The sequence below is a fragment of the Balaenoptera ricei genome, chromosome 10 (assembly GCF_028023285.1).
Source record: "Balaenoptera ricei isolate mBalRic1 chromosome 10, mBalRic1.hap2, whole genome shotgun sequence".
NCBI lineage: Eukaryota > Metazoa > Chordata > Mammalia > Artiodactyla > Balaenopteridae > Balaenoptera > Balaenoptera ricei.
Genome location: NC_082648.1, coordinates 65831531 through 65852141, shown reverse-complemented (window position 1 = coordinate 65852141; position 20611 = coordinate 65831531). Strand labels below are relative to the sequence as shown.

General features: G+C 34.8%; 1 protein-coding gene across 5 annotated transcripts in view; it reads right to left on the bottom strand.

Annotated features, from left to right (window-relative positions):
- Positions 1-20611, bottom strand: part of NAV3 (neuron navigator 3) — a 584734-nt gene that overhangs the window by 34109 nt on the left and 530014 nt on the right. For 3 of the 5 annotated variants that reach the window (XM_059936568.1, XM_059936565.1, XM_059936569.1), the window contains 3 exons: positions 7052-7163; positions 1610-1731; positions 616-636 (listed from right to left, as the gene is read on the bottom strand). In XM_059936568.1, coding sequence (XP_059792551.1) covers positions 616-636; positions 1610-1731; positions 7052-7163 — 255 coding nt within the window. The remainder of the gene's footprint in view (positions 1-615; positions 637-1609; positions 1732-7051; positions 7164-20611) is intronic. The other 2 variants (XM_059936566.1, XM_059936567.1) reach the window with 1 other exon arrangement.

Sequence of the window (20611 nt, the reverse complement as noted above, 5' to 3'; positions counted from 1 at the left end):
GTTTGCAGGTGCCATCCTAGCCACTGCCTGGGGTCAGTATGTATAAGCAAAGGATTAACAGCTGTAGCACAGTATCTCTAAAAAAAAAAAAAGATACCGTGTTTTGTGTTTTTGTTTTATTCTTGTATTAATCCAGCGCAGCGCAAACATGGAAGGCTTTTAAACAGTGCAGGGTCAAGGGCATGGCTGTCAGAGCACTCATTTAAAACGAAGTACCTTGAAGGGATCTCCGTTCAGAAGGCTCCTCTCTTCAAGGCAATTTGTTTTAAATGGCTGCTTTAGCGCTACAATCAAGTCAGGGCCTGCTGACAATATAAACTTAAAAAGCAAAATGAAATCAAATTCACCTAACACTTCATTAATTGTGAGTTTCTATTCAAATTTTCAGTTCCCGGACTATGAGAAACCAGAGTTGGTATGCCCTACCGCGCTATTCAGAAAGTAGTTTTACTTCTCTTTAAAACTGGAGATTAAAATGAAAAGACACAAAGAAAAGACATACAAGGTAATCTGTTTTTAAAAGGTATAAAAGCCTCCTGCCAAAATGAATAGCATTCATGCCAAGGGTGGGTATTTTTATAGATGCATGCCAAATTGTCCATGGTTTATATTCACCTCACTTCCTCTAGAGTTCACCTTGCAGAAACATGAAAGAGTGTGGAATTACAAATCAAGGGAATGAAGGCTGATCAGTATTTTAAAATATTACCTGCATAAACATTTTTTTAAAACAGAAAAGATATTTCTCTCATTATTTACAGAAAGCACTCCAGTAAAATCCTCTGCTAGTTGTATTTTGGATTTCATCAAGAGTTCTACTTATTTAAAATCTACTTTTTTCTTTCATGGCATTAAAAGAAATCCTTTACTTCATTGTTTTTAAACATTTTGCAGTGATAGCATCTTCCCCTCAGTTTTTCAGCAATTACTTAATATCATAAATTCTATCTCTAGCAAACTTAAGGGACAGTCCTGTTAAAGTACATTTCTATATTTATCCTATGTTCTTTTGGTAAAAATACATATAGTTGATTTCTTATACAGTGACACTTTATTCACACTATAAACCCTGTTGATGCAAGGGGTAGAGAGGCTTTCAAGGTCTCTTCTTCCCCTTTTACTTTTTTTATTCCGTTTTTTCTCCACTTCCTCCATCCACCAGCACCACCACCATCACCACCATCAGCATCACCATCATCTTTTTCTTCTTCTTCATCTCTACCTCCACGGTAAGCCCCTGCTCCGAGCCATTTATTTACACATGTTACCCTATTTTTCTTTACAGTATCTCTATAAAGTCAGTATTAATTATCCAATTTTTACAGATGAGAAAATTTAGGCTCCCCAAAAGGTGAAGTCACTTGCCTAAGATCCAAATAGTTAAGTGTCAAAGCTGGGATTCAAATCCAAGTTTAGTTAGTGCCAACTCCAAAACGTTTGCTCTTCAGCACCATGCTGCCCTAATCTTGGTGATGAGTGTAGCCTTTGAGGTGTCAGCCACTTGAATGAGACACTGTAAACTGCTGTGGATCTCTAAAGCCCAAAAGGAAAAAGCCTGACTCACTGTGCAGTAATAAGCTTCTGAATTAGATGAATGCTAATGGCTTACCCAGTTTTTCTTTTTCTTCTTCTTGGAGTCAGCATCGTTACCACTGCCAATGCTGGAATGGCTCGTGGCACTGTTGATACTAGAAACGCTTTCGGAGGAATGCTGTCTTCTGATGCGGAGATCTAGCCACAGATAGACAGTATCACGTTTACCCATAAAAACTTGCAATCTGAACAAACAAGACTTTTAGGCTTTCTCAGAGGAAGTCCTCTAATAAATGTCAACATGGCTTTGTACAGATTATTACAATGCAGTTTTGGTTTTATAAGCTTAATAAAGTACAACCATATTTGCTTTAATTAACTGGGTTATTTGTATTAAGATTCAATGGGAATCTCAAGTAAGTCTGTAGCACTGGTGTTTTAATGAATTCTGAGTTTTGTCCCAAAATGAACTGCTATGCTAGTGATTTTTACTGAATACCTGGATCAAACAGCACTTCCAAAATGATTTATTCCAAATGATTTGTTCCATGGAGTAAAAGGAAACTCTTAATAGCATGATAATTAATCGTGTGTTTTTAATATTTGTCCTTCGAATAAAGCTACCAAAGCCAAATATATTAACTTTCCATTTCATGGAATCATACCTTGTTAGAGCCAAAACAAACCTTGCAAGTCATCTAAGCACTTCATACCACAGATGGAGCAACTGAAGTGCAAAGAAGTTAAGTAACCTGACCAAGGTCAAAGAGCCAATGGGGTGAAGGTCCTCAAGAGAGAATGTGGGTAGACTGCATTTGTGAATTAAACAGAAATCATACTTAAGACAGTGCAATTCTTGCATCATACCCTTAACCCCTGTCCATGACTTGGAAGAGTAATAGTAGTAACAATAATAACAGGTAATAATAAAGCTAGCTTTTACTACTCTGCTCTGGGAGTATCTAATTTTACTCTTAAAGTAAACCACTGAAATGAGTGTAATTATTAAATTTTCCCTGTGGTCACGTAACTGAAAAACAGTGAAGCCAACTTGAGACTTAGAAGTATCCTACTGTCTATTGTACTAATTGCCAGGTGATATGACCTCTATATACTCCTAAAAAGCATGGAGTGCTTCTCTAGATAATAAGATATTTTGAAGAGGATACCATTTGATACTAAATCACTTTTTGAACATATTCACTTACTCCATACAATCAGCTTATAAGATTTATTTATAGTCATTAAAATTAAAATTGAAATGATTTCTACTCACAGTGAACTTAAGTGTTAGCGGAGACACTAATAATTCATAAAATTATTTTAAGGTCAAATATGCTTTTAGGCCATTTCTATTGTCATATATAATTGGTATCAATGCATATTAGCCAAGCAAAAAAATCTCAGTGGAACTTATAAGATGTCAGAAATTATTATATAGCTTTCAAAAAGTTCCCATAGAAATAATAGTATGTAATCAAAGCTTTGCAGTTGACTAATTTAACAGTAAAATGACTGATGGCAATGGAACTGTAACTGGTTACTTTCAAAACATACAATAAATAAGTATATGTGTGGGTGTATAATACGCATATACATATCTCCATCCTTAATCTCATGTACATACATACCAATAAGTACTTTAATTTTTCCATTAAGAGAATAACCATGCTGAAAAATTTTACAGGAGGGTAAAAACAGAGCTGTTTTTAAGAATCCCTAGAGTTTGGTCCAAGAGTATTTTTTTTTTTTTAATGATGAGACCATTTACTGTTTTTGCATGCCCAAAACATTACCAGTACCAAAACCTAAATCAAGGTATTTATGTGTGTTGTTTTGATTCAACAATAAAGGAGCACAGTATCCTTTAATCAACTAATATGGAAATTATATGAATAAGCAATAAAAGAACATGTGTAGGTATCTGTGTTTTAAATTTCTGCTACAGTTGGCTATAAGCTTTTCTGAACAAGATTAGTATTTGCTATTTTTCCCTTCATAACTGACTTTTACAAATAAAACAGATGTATTAAGCGTTAAAGTATTCCAGAGTTTTTATTATATCCAGAATTAATAAATTATATTTGACTTCAAGTAATCCCAAATTTTAAAAAGATAGGTAAATTCTTGTAATCGTAGGTCAAAAGTAGTCCTTGGAGGTATTAGTTATGTTCAATTATGACCGCATTTCCAATAAAGATTGGCAAGGGCATAATTTCAATAATACCATGGAATGAAGGGAATGCATTTTACTTTTCTCTGGCAATTCTTTTCTAGTGTTTGTAAGTATCTGATTGAGTACATGTGGCATTGCAGAGCTCAGTAAAGAATGGCTGACCAAATGAATATCAACAATCTGAATGAATGGAGAAGCTTATTTTAAAAATATCTATTTCAGTTATATGTTTATTCATTCATTCATTTTCCACTTCCCACCTTCTGCACCGTCACTGTTGTAGTTCAAGCCACCACCATCACCTACCTGCTCTAAGAAAGAACAGCTGTCCAACTCACCTTCAAACCATTCTACAAACCATAGTTAGAGAAATCTTTTTAAAGAAAAACCTCATCATCATTCCCTTACCTGAGACTTCCCAGTAGATTTCCATTTTAATAAGAATAGAAAACATTTCAACTCTTAAATATGGCCTGAAGTTTCCTCAGTAATCTGGTCAGTATTTATCTCTCCAGCCTGGTTCTACTTACTTTACCTTCGGTCATTATCTTCCTTGTATCAGTTCCATAAAGGCACTAATCTCTTTTCTGACTCAAGACCCTCCTGGAATGCTCTTCTCTAAATATTTACAATATGCCTTGATATGAGTTTTAATACTACAGAAACACAATCTGAATATTCTATATACATTCAACCCTTTAAAACTATTTGTTTTTGTTAGTTTTAAATCTTACAAAATTATTTTTTAATCTTTCTTGGCCAAGTTGAATATTAACTATTATCATTTTGTTCATTTTAGGTATCCCTCCCACATTTCTGAGCAAAGGAGTTCCTATTTTTCAATTCCAGTAGATATATTAAGCTACCTGTTGCCTGAGATAAAAGGAATCTTTCCAGAAAGTTTTACTTCAGTGACTTGTACTGTGGTAAAGAAAGGATTAAGCCTTTTTAAATCCCTTCTGGACCTATTTACTGACATGAAGATTTAGAACATAAGCTGCTTTATTATAGCTCTAAGATAAGCTTTAAATATGCAGTAATTTTCCATGCCACATATAAATTAACTCCCCCACATGGAAAGTTGCTAAATTCTTAAGAGAAGTAGCCCCTAGAGAACTAGTTTGTCCTTCAATTTAAGTATATATAACTGTTTTCCTATAAGTTAAATTTCAAGTTTTTAAAAATTGTATTAGTCCTTTCTATAAAATTTGAATAAGCCCCTTTTATGTGCAAGCCATCATTACGGCCAGGATTAAGGATTAAGAAAACAGACCACCGTGCCATCGACCAGGAAAGGCAGACCATAAACAAATTAAGGCACCAAAGTGACTGAATGCAAATTTTGATGAGGGAAGTACAGTTATTTCCAGAAACATATCACAGAGGGACCTCATATGGTTTAGGAGACAAGGAGGCATGTTTAGACTAACTCTTGCAAGATCTCAAAAAGTTTTTATGCTGAACAAATAGGGTAGAAAGTTCCAAGTAGAATAAAGAGAATATATAAAGAACTTTTGAAGAACTGAAAGAAGTTCTGGATAGCTGAAATATGAAATACACAACACGACAAAATAGCAAGACATAAGGTCTAGAACAGTGTCTAGCACATAAATGGTAATATCAATAAATACTTGTTGAATGAATGAAGCTGGCAAAGAGAGATTATGTCATGTTAAGGAGTTAGTAGTTCATCTAAAGGCAATGGGATACCTGTTAAATATATATTGTTAGGCAACTGCTCTGGTCTCAGTGTGAAGAATGGCATAAGGAGGTGAAAGATGAAGAGAAGGAAGGCTCCTTAAGACTTAGGAGTTTGTGGTCATAGTTCAGGGGAGATATGAGGAATGGTGATAGCAGGATGAGAGAAAAGGGAACAAGATATATTTAATGGATGGAATCAATAGAACTTAGTGATTTACTGTGTAAGAAGGGAGGATTTCTGGCCATATGGAAGGATGGTGATGCTGTTTACTGAGAAAGGAACACTGAAGGCAAAGCAGGTCTGAGAAGGAAGAAGATAAGTTCAAATTTGGAGATGTTGACTTTCAGGTGACAAACAGACATCCAAAGATAACCTAATGGAGTTTTCTCTTTGGCAGCTAGATATACAGCTCTGTAACTCAAGAGACGAGCCTGCCCTGGAGAGATATATTTGACAGTTATCAATACATAAATAATAATTATAGGTAGAGTACTAGATGAGCTTGTATAAAATTTTAGATAGGATGAAGAGAATCATAATGTATAAAATCATAATGGAAGTCAGTTTAGGACTGCATTCTACGAAACATCAACATTTAACAAATGCATACAAACGAGTGAATCTACAAGAGAAACTGTGAAAGAAATTTCAAAGGAGCAGAAGAAAAACTAAGAATGTGCATGTCATGAGCATTAGAAGAAGTGAATGTTTCAAGTAGGATGCAGTGGACATCAGCATCAAATGCTATTTGCACAACAAATACAATAAGAATTTTAAATGTTGTACTGGATTTAGAGTCATCTAAGTCATTATTGATGATGGAGAGAACAGTTTTGGTGGAGTAGTGGAAAGAGAAACCACACTCCCGTGGTCTGAAGTGTAACTGGATGTTGAAGACAATGAATGATTCCATCAAACTTTCCCAAAATTCATCTGGAAGTGCGAAGAGAGATGACAGAGCACTCAGGATTTAGGAAAACATTTTTCAGCTGGTAAAGAGTTGAGCATATTGAATGCTACTGAAAAGAGTCAGAATAGGAATAAGTAGAACCTATGTAAAGAAAACAATGACATGACATTATCACAGAGTATTTCTTCAGTGGCAATCTAAGGAGTGGGGTAGTGGCAGAGAAGATTATTTTATCATTGTTTCCAATTGTTGAAGCATAGTAATAATTAAAAACACACCAACTTTTAGTCCATTTTCTTACTGTTATTTTAAGTTCTCTACAGAAAAGTACCTTTTTATTGCCCCCACCCAGGACGAGTTGCTCCCAGTATCCACTACTTCACCATATTGATTATTGTATTTTTACATACAGATCTAGATTTTCATACTCCTTCCCAGGTTTGTTTTGCTTGAAGGCAGCTATGAATACATTAATCAACCTCCTCAGACCCACCTTCACCAAATCAGATGGAGAGAAAAGTGTTGGACTGTAGAAGCAATTTCCTTAAGGTCAGTATGATACTGAAGCCTACTGTTCTTAAATTCTGAGATTCTGACTGCATTAGTAGCAACTTATATTGATATATTATAAAAGGCAGTGCGACTGAGTAAAAGCAGCTTTGTTCTAATTAATAAATAAAAATAGATTCCTAGCAGATTGGATGAAAAATGGCAAGATTTCTAAACATACCTTTGGGAGGGTGGTCTGGACCATTGAGTGCTCCCTGAATGGCTGCCTGGGCAGCAGAGTTCTGGGCCTTCAGCATTTCAATGGTTTCTCTTAGTTCGATCAGTTCAGACTCCTGTGAAACGAACAGAATTTAGGACCTTTAAAAGTAAAAGTCTTTTTCATAGCTCACTATCAAATGAGTTTGATTTTATGTAGTGCTAATGTCCTGGTAGATTTAGATGCGTGGCTGACCTTTCAAGTTGTGTCTTACAACCTCTTACTTGTAAATGTAAGAAGGTAAATGCAATAGAGAATTTAAAAATAATGTCTTGGTTATTCTCTTATAAATGTGATCTGAACAGTCTTTATTTCTTTAAAAGGGTGGTACCCAGAGCTGACCAGTACCACATAAAGCAAGATATCACACTGCTCATTTTAGATACCAAACTTATTAATACTACCCACGATTATATTTACATAAATACTATTATTGCATTGGTACATCATATTGCATTTACTGTTAACTGGAAACCCTGAGTTTTTGTCAAATGAGTGATTTTAGATTTTCTCATTTATTTTGCACTTAGGAAAGAGATTCTTTATATTCAAGAACAAAACCTGGAATTAATTCCTAACTCACTCCTATTAAATGCCATATGTCATCCTAGATTCTGGCACTTTTCAACCAACAGAATTCCTAGTATGAAGATCTAGTTTCACCAAGCCAAAGCAATACAGGAATTTTTAAAGAAGTGAATAGAAATATAGTCCTTAAAATAGTTAAATTATTTAAAAAGCTTACAAATCAAATTTTTATAAAACACCTATTTTCTTATTGAATTAAGGGTAATTTTAAGCTATGTCTCAACGAAAATCCGTGTATAAATTTGATCTCCCATAGTTATTTAAATGAATATCTTTACCAGAAATAAAGGACTCACTATTAGGAAGATAAGATAACAGCACCAACACAACAACAAGGAACAGGAGTGCTGTTTCAGCAGAAGCAATATTTCCATCAGGAGCACAAAAACAAGTAGTATCCTTCTTGGCAGTGATAGCAATCCTAAAAATTAGAATTCTTGTCAGCCTCTAGGAGGGGAGAATTCCTCCATAACGTGTTTGTCATTCATCGTTTTCTCCATTTTCTTTTTTGGCAGAAAGCCAAAGAATCAGACTTGGGTTCTTCACTCCATGGTAAGCAGTTTATCCCTACTTAATGTCTCCCAGTATATACGAAAAAAGGCAGGACCATGACAACTGCCTCTGCAGGAAACTGCTTCATACATGAGAATGTCCAATGACTATTCCAGCCTTAGACACTTTTTAAAAAAAAAAGATAGATGGTGCTAACTGAAACGATATCCAAGTTCGGAATAGATACTTGGCATCTCATATATCTATCTTCTTTGAGTATCTGGCATATTCCTGATAGAGGACAGTTAGGTATTTTTAAAAAACAAACCCTCTTACAGACTTTTAATAGCTTATAAGTCAAAGAATCTCATAATAGAAAATCAGTAGTGACCTCCTGGATTCATAGATGGATCTTCAAATACTTGAGTATAATTTCATTTGCATTTATTTATCATAAAGGAAAAAGAACATGTTTGTGAAAACTGCCAATACCATGACAAATTCAAATACAATTCATCATAATTTCTCAGTCTCTCCAAGTTTTATCTATATTCTGTCCCTTGCCCAACTAGTAATAGATAATTGTACCAAAATTGAATCTACTTCCCATTTAAATAAATCTCCCAAGTGATAAAATATTTATTGGAAATCCATTCTGCTTTTACCAGGAATTTATTCACAAAAGAATACCTATAGTGCATACTTAGTGAATCACATAATTTAAGTAGTTAATTTTACAACATATAAACTAAGATGAATGTTAAATTTTAAATAAAGTCAGACTTTCATCCTTGAATTTAAAATCAATAGTGTTTGTACTTTGGATTAAAAATCTGCTAAAACATTTGGCCATAGGTTTAAAGAGGAAAAATGAAATTGGAATCTCATGCAAATGTCTAAAAATTTAGCTTAATTTTACGGGTTGGCTGACTTATTTTACTGTCAAAATTCTACTCTTTTCTAGAGAAATCTCTTCTAAAAACTTTTTTTTTTTTTAATTAGAAGTAAAATGTCCAGGTAATATTGATTTTTCAGAAAACTGTGCTTAATGAAATAGAAGAGTGATCACTTTCTAAAATTTTAAGTATATTTTTAACAACAACAGATATTAGCAGGGTAGTTGTTACTCAGTGTGGCACAATAAACCCAAAGGAAGAATAACTAAGTAAGAAATATATTTGTTATATAATGTGGGAAAATCACATCTATGAAAATATTAGTTTAGCCAAATTCAGATTATCAGTTCTTTCGGAGAACTTCGTTAGTATAAATTGTCTTTAATTAGAAAGATAGTTAAGCAAGAAGAACTACAATCCTGCAGCCTGTGAAACAAAACCACATTCACAGAAAGACTAGATGAAAAGGCAGTGGGCTATGTACCAGTTGAAGGAACAAGATAAAACCCCAGAAAAAAAACTAAATGAAGTGGAGATAGGCAACCTTCCAGAAAAAGAATTCAGAATAACGATAGTGAAGATGATCCAGGACCTCAGAAAAAGAATGGAGGCAAAGATCGAGAAGATGCAAGAAATGTTTAACAAAGACCTAGAAGAATTAAAGAACAAACAAACAGAGATGAACAATACAATAACTGAAAGGAAAACTACACTAGAAGGAATCAATAGCAGAAAAACTGAGGCAGAAGAACAGATAAGTGACCTGGAAGACAGAATGGTGGAACTCACTGCTGCGGAACAGACTAAAGAAAAAAGAATGAAAAGAAATGAAGACAGCCTAAGAGACCTCTGGGACAATATTAAACACAACAACATTCGCATTATAGGGGTCCCAGAAGGAGAAGAGAGACAGAAAGGACCCGAGAAAATATCTGAAGAGATTATAGTCGAAAATTTCCCTAACATGGGAAAGGAAATAGCCACCCAAGTCCAGGAAGCGCAGTGAGTCCCATACAGGATAAACCCAAGGAGAAACACGCCGAGACACATAGTAATCAAATTGGTAAAAATTAAAGACAAAGAAAAATTATTGAAAGCAGCAAGGGAAAAACGACAAATAACATACAAGGGAACTCCCATAAGCTTAACAGCTGATTTCTCAGCAGAAACTGTACAAGCCAGAAGGGAGTGGCATGATATACTTAAAGTGATGAAAGGGAAGAACCTACAACCAAGATTGCTCTACTGGGCAAGGATCTCATTCAGATTCAACGGAGCTTTACAGACAAGCAAAAGCTGAGAATTCAGCACCACCAAACCAGCTGTACAACAAATGCTAAAGGAACTTCTCTAAGTGGGAAACACAAGAGAAGAAAAGGACCTACAAAAACAAACCCCAAACAATTAAGAAAATGGTCAGAGGGACATACATATCAATAATTACCTTAAACGTGAATGGATTAAATGCTCCAGCCAAAAAAAAAAAAACAGGCTTGCTGAATGGATACAAAAACAAACCCATATATATGCTGTCTACAAGAGACCCACTTCAGACCTAGGGACACATACAGACTGAAAGTGAGGGGATGGAAAAAGATATTCCATGCAAATGGAAATCAAAAGAAAGCTGGAGTAGCAATACTCACATCAGATAAAATAGACTTTAAAATAAAGAATGTTACAAGAGACAAGGAAGGACACTACATAATGATCAAGGGATCAATCCAAGAAGAAGATATAACAATTATAAATATATATGCACCCAACATAGGAGCACCTCAATACCTAAGGCAAGTGCTAACAGCTATAAAAGAGGAAATTGACAGTAACACAATAATAGTGGGGGAATTTAACACCTCACTTACACCAATGGACAGATCATCCAAAATGAAAAAATAAGGAAACAGAAGCTTTAAATGACACAATAGACCAGATAGATTTAATTGATATTTATAGGACATTCCATCCAAAAACAGCAGATTACATTTTCTTCTCAAGTGTGCATGGAACATTCTCTAGGAGAGATCACATCCTGGGTCACAATGAAGCCTCAATAAATTTAAGAAAATTGAAATCATATCAAGCATCTTTTCTGACCACAATGCTATGAGATTAGAAATGAATTACAGGAAAAAAAATGTAAAAAACACAAACACATGCAGGCTAAACAATACGTTACTAAATAACCAAGAGATCACTGAAGAAATCAAAGAGGAAATCAAAAAATACCGAGAGACAAATGACAATGAAAACACGACGATCCAAAACCTATGGGATGCAGAAAAAGCAGTTCTAAGACGGAAGTTTATAGCTATACAAGGCTACCTCAAGAAACAAGAAAAATCTCAAATAAACAATCTTAACCTTACACCTAAAGGAACTAGAGAAAGAAGAACAAACAAAACCCAAAGTTAGCAGAAGGAAAGAAATCATAAATATCACAGCAGAAATAAATGAAATAGAAACAAAGAAAACAATAGCAAAGATCAATAAAACTAAAAGCTGGTTCTTTGAGAAGATAAACAAAATTCATAAACCATTAGCCAGACTCATCAAGAAAAAGAGGGAGAGGACTCAAATCAGTAAAATTAGAAGTGAAAAAGAAGTTACAAGAGGCACCGCAGAAACACAAAGCATCCTAAGAGACTACTACAAGCAACTCTATGCCAAAAAAATGGACAATCTGGAAGAAATGGACAAATTCTTAGAGAGGTATCACATTCCAAGACTGAAGCAGGAAGAAATAGAAACTATGAACAGCCCAATCACAAGTAATGAAATTGAAACTGTGATTTAAAATCTTCCAACAAACTAAAGTCCAGGACCAGATGGCTTCACAGGTGAATTCTATCAAACATTTAGGAAAGAGCTAACACCCATCCTTCTCAAACTCCTCCAAAAAATTGCAGAGGAAGGAACACTCCCAAACACTATGAGGCCACCATCACCCTGATACCAAAACCAGACAAAGATACTACAAAAAAAGAAAATTACAGACCAATATCACTGATGAATATAGATGCAAAAATCCTCAACAAAATACTAGCAAACAGAATCCAACAACACATTAAAAGGATCATACACCATGATCAAGTGGGCTTTATCCCAGGGATGCAAGGATTCTTCAATATACGCAAATCAATCAATGTGATACACCATATTAACAAATTGAAGAATGAAAACCATATGATCATCTCAATAGATGCAGAAAAGGCTTCTGACAAAATTCAACACCAATTTATGATAAAAACTCTCCAGAAAGTGGGCATAGAGGGAACCTACCTCAACATAATAAAGGCCATATATGACAAACCCACAGCAAACATCATTCTCAATGGTGAAAAACTGAAAGCATTTCCTCTAAGGTCAGGAATGAGACAAGGATGTCCACTCTCACCACTATTATTCAACATAGTTTTGGAAGTCCTAGCCATGGCAATCAGAGAAGAAAAAGAAATAAAAGGAATACAAATTGGAAAAGAAGAAGTAAAACTGTCACTGTTTGCAGATGACATGATAGTATACATACAGAATCCTAAAGATGCCACCAGAAAACTACTAGAGCTAATCAGTGAATTTGGTAAAGTTGCAGGATACAAAATTAATGCACAGAAATCTCTTGCATTCCTATACACTAATGATGAAAAATCTGAAAGAGAAATTAAGGGAACACTCCCATTTACCATTGCAACAAAAAGAATAAAATACCTAGGAATAAACCTACCCAAGGAGACAGAAGATCTGTATGCAGAAAACTATAAGACACTGATGAAAGAAATTAAAGAAATTAAAGATGATAAGATGATTAAAGATGATACTAACAGATGGAGAGATATACCATGTTCTTGGATGGGAAGAATCAACATTGTGAAAATGACTATACTACCCAAAGCAATCTACAGATTCAATGCAATCCCTATCAAATTACCAATGGCATTTTTTACAGAACTAGAACAAATCATCTTAAAATTTGTATGGAGACACAAAAGACCCCGAATAGCCAAAGCAGTCTTGAGGGAAGAAAACGGAGCTGGAGGAATCAGACTCCCTGATCTCAGACTATACTACAAAGCTACAGTAATCAACAATATGGTACTGGCACAAAAACAGAAACATAGATCAATGGAACAAGATAGAAAGCCCAGAGATAAACCCACACACCTACGGTCAACTAATCTATGACAAAGGAGGCAAGGATATACAATGGAAAAAATACAGTCTCTTCAATAAGTGGTGCTGGGAAAACTGGACAGCTACATGTAAAAGAATGAAATTAGAACACTCCCTAACACCATACACAAAAATAAACTCAAAATGGATTCGAGATCTACATGTAAGACCAGACACTATAAAACTCTTAGAGGAAAACATAGGAAGAACACTCTTTGACATAAATCACAGCAAGATCTTTTTTGATACACCTCCTAGAGTAATGGAAATAAAAACAAAAATAAACAAATGGGACCTAATAAAACTTCAAAACTTTTGCACAGCAAAGGAAACCATAAACAAGACCAAAAGACAACTCTCAGAATGGGAGAAAATATTTGCAAACGAATCAACGGACAAAGGATTAATCTCCAAAATATAGAAACAGCTCATGCAGCTCAATAATACAAAAACAAACACCCCAATCCAAAAATGGGCAGAAGACCTAAATAGACATTTCTCCAAAGAAGACATACAGATGGCCAAGAAGCACATGAAAAGCTGCTCAACATCACTAATTATTAGGGAAATGCAAATCAAAACTATAATGAGGTATCACCTCACACCAGTTAGAATGGACATCTACAGAAAATCTACAAACAACAAATGCCGGAGAGGGTGTGGAGAAAAGGGAACCCTCTTGCACTGTTGGTGGGAATGTAAATTGATACAGCCACTATGGAGAACAGAATGGAGGTTCCTTAAAAAACTAAAAATAGAACTATCATATGACTCAGCAATCCCACTACTGGGCATATACCCAGAGAAAACCATAATTCAAAAAGACACATGCACCCCAATGTTCATCGCAGCACTATTTACAATAGCCAGGTCATGGAAGCAACCTAAATGCCCACCGACAGACAAGTGGATAAAGAAGATGTGGTACATATATACAATGGAATATTACTCAGCCATAAAAAGGAATGAAATTGGGTCATTTGTTTAGACATGGATGGATCTAGAGACTGTCATACAGAGTGAAGTAAGTCAGAAAGAGAAAAACAAATATCGTATATTAATGCATATATGTGGAACCTAGAAAAATGGTACAGATGAACCGGTTTTCAGGGCAGAAATTGAGACACAGATGTAGAGAACAAACATATGGACACCAAGGGGGGAAAGCAGCTGGGGGGTGGTGGTGGTGGTGTGATGAATTGGGCGATTGGGATTGACATGTATACACTGACGTATATAAAATTGATGACTAATAAGAACCTACTGTATAAAAAAATAAATAAAATTAAATTTAAAAATTAAAAAAAATGATAGTTAAATTCTACACTGATAGTCTGTTAAACCTGAAGTAGTTATCTCTCCATATCTGCAGAAGTCCCTTCCTTTTTTCTTACTTCAGTTAATGCGATCCACCCTCACCATCATTCAAACTAGCACTATCTCTTTCTCTGAGTCTTTCCATGTGATTTCCTCCTGTGCTTTGAATATCCTTCACCCTTAAGGGCCATGGTGACACGTCTCCATCCACATGACACCTCTTAGTTTTCCTTTGAGGAAAAATGAGCAGGTTCCTTCTCTATGCATCCAGACCATTTAATGCATTCAGCTTATTTAGCTGTCGAAGAGTTTATCTTTTCACCTGATTTATGATCTGATCTCAGTAAATCTTGGGACGATTTTGTTCAAATGTCTGGTCTATGTTAAACGGTGTTTCTTCCCTTCAAAGAATGATGTAAAACTTCAACTCTACTGCATATTTTAACGAGAGGGTGTCGATCACTTAGGATGCTATATACTAAAAACATCAATAACTTTATTATTCATTATAAACTGAAAGTCTCAATGTGGCTAAATCAGTGGAATCACTTCCTTTGGATGGCAACAAAGTGGGTTTTCCTTCCTCTCTTCTCCAAAAGTGTATAGTGATGAATATAAAGCATTTTAGAATGAAAACTGGACTGAGACAGAAATTTCTAAATAGTTTATTTCTCGCCTTCCTTTTTTCCCCTTTGTAATTATAGTTGATTGCTCACATTTATTTTTAAGGTACATATTCTCTAAGATGTCTATAATTCATGGAGCTTGCAGTGCTGCCGCCAAGGACAACTATGGACTCCCTGCTTTAGTTTTAGCCGTGGCAGGGAGTGTGGATTAGAAAAATAATTAGAAGTGAGTTCCAGAGATAAGCAACTATAAAATCGTTTGATAATCTGAAATATTTTCACATAGTCTTTTCATCTTAAAGGTGACCTAATAGAAGATAACTTAAGTTTTGAGAATCCCTATTAAAGCTTCAGAAAGAACCTGGAAAATGTAGATACCATCAAGAGATGAATTTGAAGTCTGTTCCTCTAATTTAGTAGTTCTCAGTTTCCTACTCTTCTCCCAAAGAGAAGACTGGGGCTGGACTAACTCTGCAGAGGGTCTTGGGAATAAGATGATCAGATAATATTTTATTGATATTTTCCACTTTTCAAAAATGATACTTTAAAACGTGAGAACCGAACTCAAATTTCATTTACCTACAATGAGCCATTCAAGATAACGATGCCCCAAACATAGGCTGACCACGTGAGATTCCAGTAATGTAGTCCATGTGAGTTTCTTGTGTAAAAGAGGCTGGATGGAGTCAGTATCTCTTCTAATTGTTTTGTACATGTCTCTGAGGCTAAACAAGCTATCAAGGTCAGACTTGAAATGCTTCAAAATAAAGTGATCAAATGATCAAATATTGTGTCATAATACTGGCGTTGCTCCGTGTTTTTCCAACTTAACTTCCTAACTACATCTGACCTCTTTCCAAATTTCTCCTGGGCACAGGCCTTATTGAGAATCTCACAGCTTGGCAACAAATCTCGTGAAACAGCCTGACCTTCTGTTTGAATTTCTAGGCAAGGCTCTTAAAATTTTTCCACTAAACCAGTCTTTTGCTTCCTCACACTAACACAGTTAATCTCACATTATCTAGCTATAGTTTCTTTGAACACACCCCACTCTCCAACCCCTCGTATGTGTCTTGAAATTTTGTGAAGTTCTCTGCTGAAAGAACCTGGCCAGCCCTGGTTCTAACTAAATGAACTGAATTCATCAAACCTCAGTAGCATAAGTAACTTGAATCCATAAGTAACTTACAGATTCAAATTATCCTATGCCCTAAAAGGCTAATGAATGTATTTTCTGAGTCTAGTGATAAATTTTTAAAAACACTTCTAGATGATAAATATTTAACCTGAACTAGGAGTTAATGTAAAGACCCAATTCAACTAAAATTTTAGCTTCTACATTATCTATTTACAGAGTTGGTTTTGAATTTTCTAAGTTTTAACATTTAAGTGTCTATTCATCTAGTCATCCAAAAAAGTAGTTTCACAGAGGTAAGAATGAGCAAACCCTAGACTTTATAGTTAGCATAGAATCAACATCTGAGCTCCACTACTCAAACAAAAATATATTCCTCTGTCATGCTCTGACCTTCTAACAAGACTAACCTACCACACCTTAACATATGTTCTAATTGCCTCTGGCACTACAGATATAAGGAAGTGATTTGAAAGTCTTCTAATTATCAATGAGTATATAGCCATAGTAAATCTGCAAGGATTTAGCAGTAGTTGTGTAAAAATTTCATTCATAAAAATATAGATTTGCAGAATTCTTATCATTTTGATGACCTTTATTGCAGCATAAGAAAATAAAACCCTGAACAATAATTTGAGGGACAATTTTTTCAATTCTGACAAGGATGGTACGTAGCTAGTACCACTCTATATGCACTGAAAAGAAGCCGTTTCATCACATATAGTGATGCTTCAGGGCATTCGGTCTTAATTCTTTTAAAGAATCTTGGTGGAAAAGTAGTAGTTAAGGGACAAGGACCTGAAATCCAGGTAAAATTCTTGATCAAACTATGTCACCATCACAATCTGTTGAGCCTTAGGTATAGGGGATACCTAGAGATAATGTCACTCTCTGGGCAGCATTACTGACGATTATCTTAATTACTCTTATTTATAGACTTACTGTTCCATAACACATGGTCTTCTGGCAGCTACAGGGAATGCTGTTAAACTACTGGGAAATGCTGCTAGACTGATCTTCATTAACTAACTTTTATCATGTGAGCCTAGTGTCAAAAATCTTTGAATGGCTCCCTGTTTCCAAGGACCAGATTCCTTAGATATCTTTCAAGCCTTGGTTCCACATTTCCCTCCACATTCCTTCTTTTTCCCTTAATGTCTCCCGTAATTTCCTTCCTTGCTGTGCATGCTCATGGTGTTCCTTCCTCTATGACATGCGGTCCTCCATCTCTCCTGAATTAATTTTTTTCATCCTCCCAGAGCCTGACAAGGCTCCTCTCGGCCACCTCTCCTCTAAAACTAATGTAAATAGACCCACAGACATAGAAAACAAACTTATGGTTACTAAAGGGGAAAGGGGAGGAGGGAAAAAATAGGAGTTTGGGATTAATATATACACATTACCATATAAAAAAGAGATAACCAACAAGGACCTGCTGTATAGCATAGGGAACTATACTCAATATTTTGTAATAGCCAATAATGGAAAATAATTTGAAAAAAAATAGATATAACTATTCTATAACTATATATATAACTGAATCATTTTGCTGTATACCTGAAATTAACACAACATTGTAAATCAACTATATTTCAATAAAAAACAAAACAAAACAAAAAACCACATAAAAAAACCTAAACCCCCCCCACCCCCAAAAACTAGTGTGAAAATGCAGTGGTTCTCTGTGAGAACACTCATGACATTGTCTTGTTATATTTCTAACTGCACCTCATATTTTCTGCCTCCTGAGTTATTCATACATGTCTTTTCTTTCTTTTATTTTTATTTGTTTATTTATTTTTACCAGGCTACAAGTACATAAAAGCAGTGTTTTGGCACATACATTTAGCAAGAGAATCGGTGTGACTTGGCATCTGGAAACAAGGAAAAAATTTAGAACATTATTCAAGGGAGTGATTTTGGTCTATAAACCTAACTAAAATTTTGATCCAGTTTTCAGGCTATTAATGCCATATGATTGTTGAAAATCACACACTGAAGCAGGAGTCTTGGATCTGAGTCCTAGTTTAGTTTATCTCTTTCTTTCTTTCTTTTTTTAATTCTTTTATTTTATTTTTTCTAAGTTTATCTATTTCTTAAGTAGATAACCAAGCACATGCAACCACCTTGGCCTTTGCTTCTTCATGTGTTAGCATCCTACCTTGCTTCCCAATATACTCATTCTTAGCTTAAAATTTTTCAGTGGTCCTTATCTTCACCTGAAATTCCCATATACTTGAATTATATTTTTATCATAATCTGTCACCTACTAGAATATAAACTCTATTTTATATTATAACTGGTTATAAACTAGGATATAAGTGTGTGTGTGTGTGTGTGTGTGTGTGTGTGTGTGTATTTCACTGCTGAATTCTCAGTAGCTAGAACAGTATCTCATACACGATAGAAATTCATTATTACTTTGGTGCACGACTAAATGGACAAAGGAACCTTGGAAGTCTAGAACAGAGTTTCAAAACCTCTGCTTTATATTCTCTTCTCTTTTTTCCCAGGATTGTTGGATCACCAGAGAACAATAAGCCCTTTTATCTCAGCTCCCTGAAGAAAATGGCTTTCCTGAAATATGACTAAATGTTATGCCCTCAGCTTTTAGAGAAATGTCTATTTGAACAGAGATTTTGTCTTTTGTTATTTCATGACCCCAATTTAAGAAACTTTACAATAAATTTGTCCTTGAATTCAGTGCCTGAAAGTTTGTCTCTTCAATCTAAATTATGCTCTTCTGGTCAGAAAATGAAAACTAAACACGTCAAGCAATCTCCCTTTGTGCCTTAGCTTCCTTGAGATCAATTCAGTTCAGTGAATTTCTACTTTGGGGTGGTAATTACCTAGGCTCAAGCATCTTGTTATATACATTCCTCTACTGGTTTTCACTAGATTCTGTCATTGAATTGTGTTATATCATAATCCAATAAACTTTATAAGATTCTCAAAACCACTCTGGAAAAAAGCAAGTTATAAATCTCAGATTACTAAAATAAACATTGTTAAATAAATAATATAATGAAATAAACATTGTTAATAAAATACAATGCTAATGTGAATGTTAAAAAACCTAATGTTGATAAAATAAAATAAGCATCGTTTTGTGTGTATACATATTTCAATTAAAAGAGCAACCATTCTACTTTCAGTTAAAAAAATGGCAAGGGCAATTGCAGACATGATATCTTCTGAGAAAACTTTACAATTTTGGCAATGTTACTTCAAGGATAATGTGCAAACAATTATATAATTCTTTGTATTATGGAGATGTATTCTAAAATATTCAGGAATTTTTCATAGACATTATAAATTAACAAACATGTATATATATCCAATTTCTACGAGAAATTTGCCTACAAATAAAAAAGAGCTGAAGGAAATATGGAGAGGCAAAATATATAAATTTTGACTTCTTAAAGATATTGTGACTTAAATACTAACCATGATTTCAAGCAATATGCCTGGCATACAACCAATGATGAATTTGGTTTATCTTACATTTTTTAAGGAAAAAAAGGAGAGAAATATAAAGAAAGGTAACATTTGTTGACTATCCACTGCCTGTGACATATTACAGTATCTCACTTACTCCTCAGAATGATTCTACAAGGTAGTTATAATAACTCCCACTTCTATAATGATAAAATTGAGGGTTACGAAAGGGAGATTCTCCAGCTCTTGAGAGACCTTGCCGAGATTCAAACTTGAGGCTACTGGACTCCAACATTTATAATCTTTCCCACCTGTATGCCCTTAAAAAGGCCTTGTAATCCTATTTGCTGAGTTCTTATGTTACACAGTGAAATGGTAAATTGTATCCCCCTCAAAAGATTAAGACAAAATTTATGTGGTCAAAGGAGTTTGTTATCTTCTCTTTCGGAACAGGCTTGACAGGGAGGGACAGTGTTTTCTTTCATGGGCAGGGGAGAGCTATGAAATAGGAGAATGAAAGAGAAGGGCAAACAGCATGCAGGTCTATAATTACACCAGGCAACTATAGGAATATTTGATTTTCTCTTTTGGTTTAATTGGACTGTTCAGTTTTTTGTTTTTTGTTTTTGTTTTTTTTAACTTTAAAAAAAGTAGTAAACTGACAAAACTCAATAATACATGCTAGTTCTTTAAAGCCAAAGCCATACTTTACAGAACTGAAGCCAAAATCGAAGCCATCCCTATGGAAAGATATAGGAACTGATTCTGAAATTATCCAGAACTATTTAGATATGGATCTCTTTGAAAATTAGATGAAAACTATGGAAATCTGCTCATATTATGCACATATGCCATTTTTACA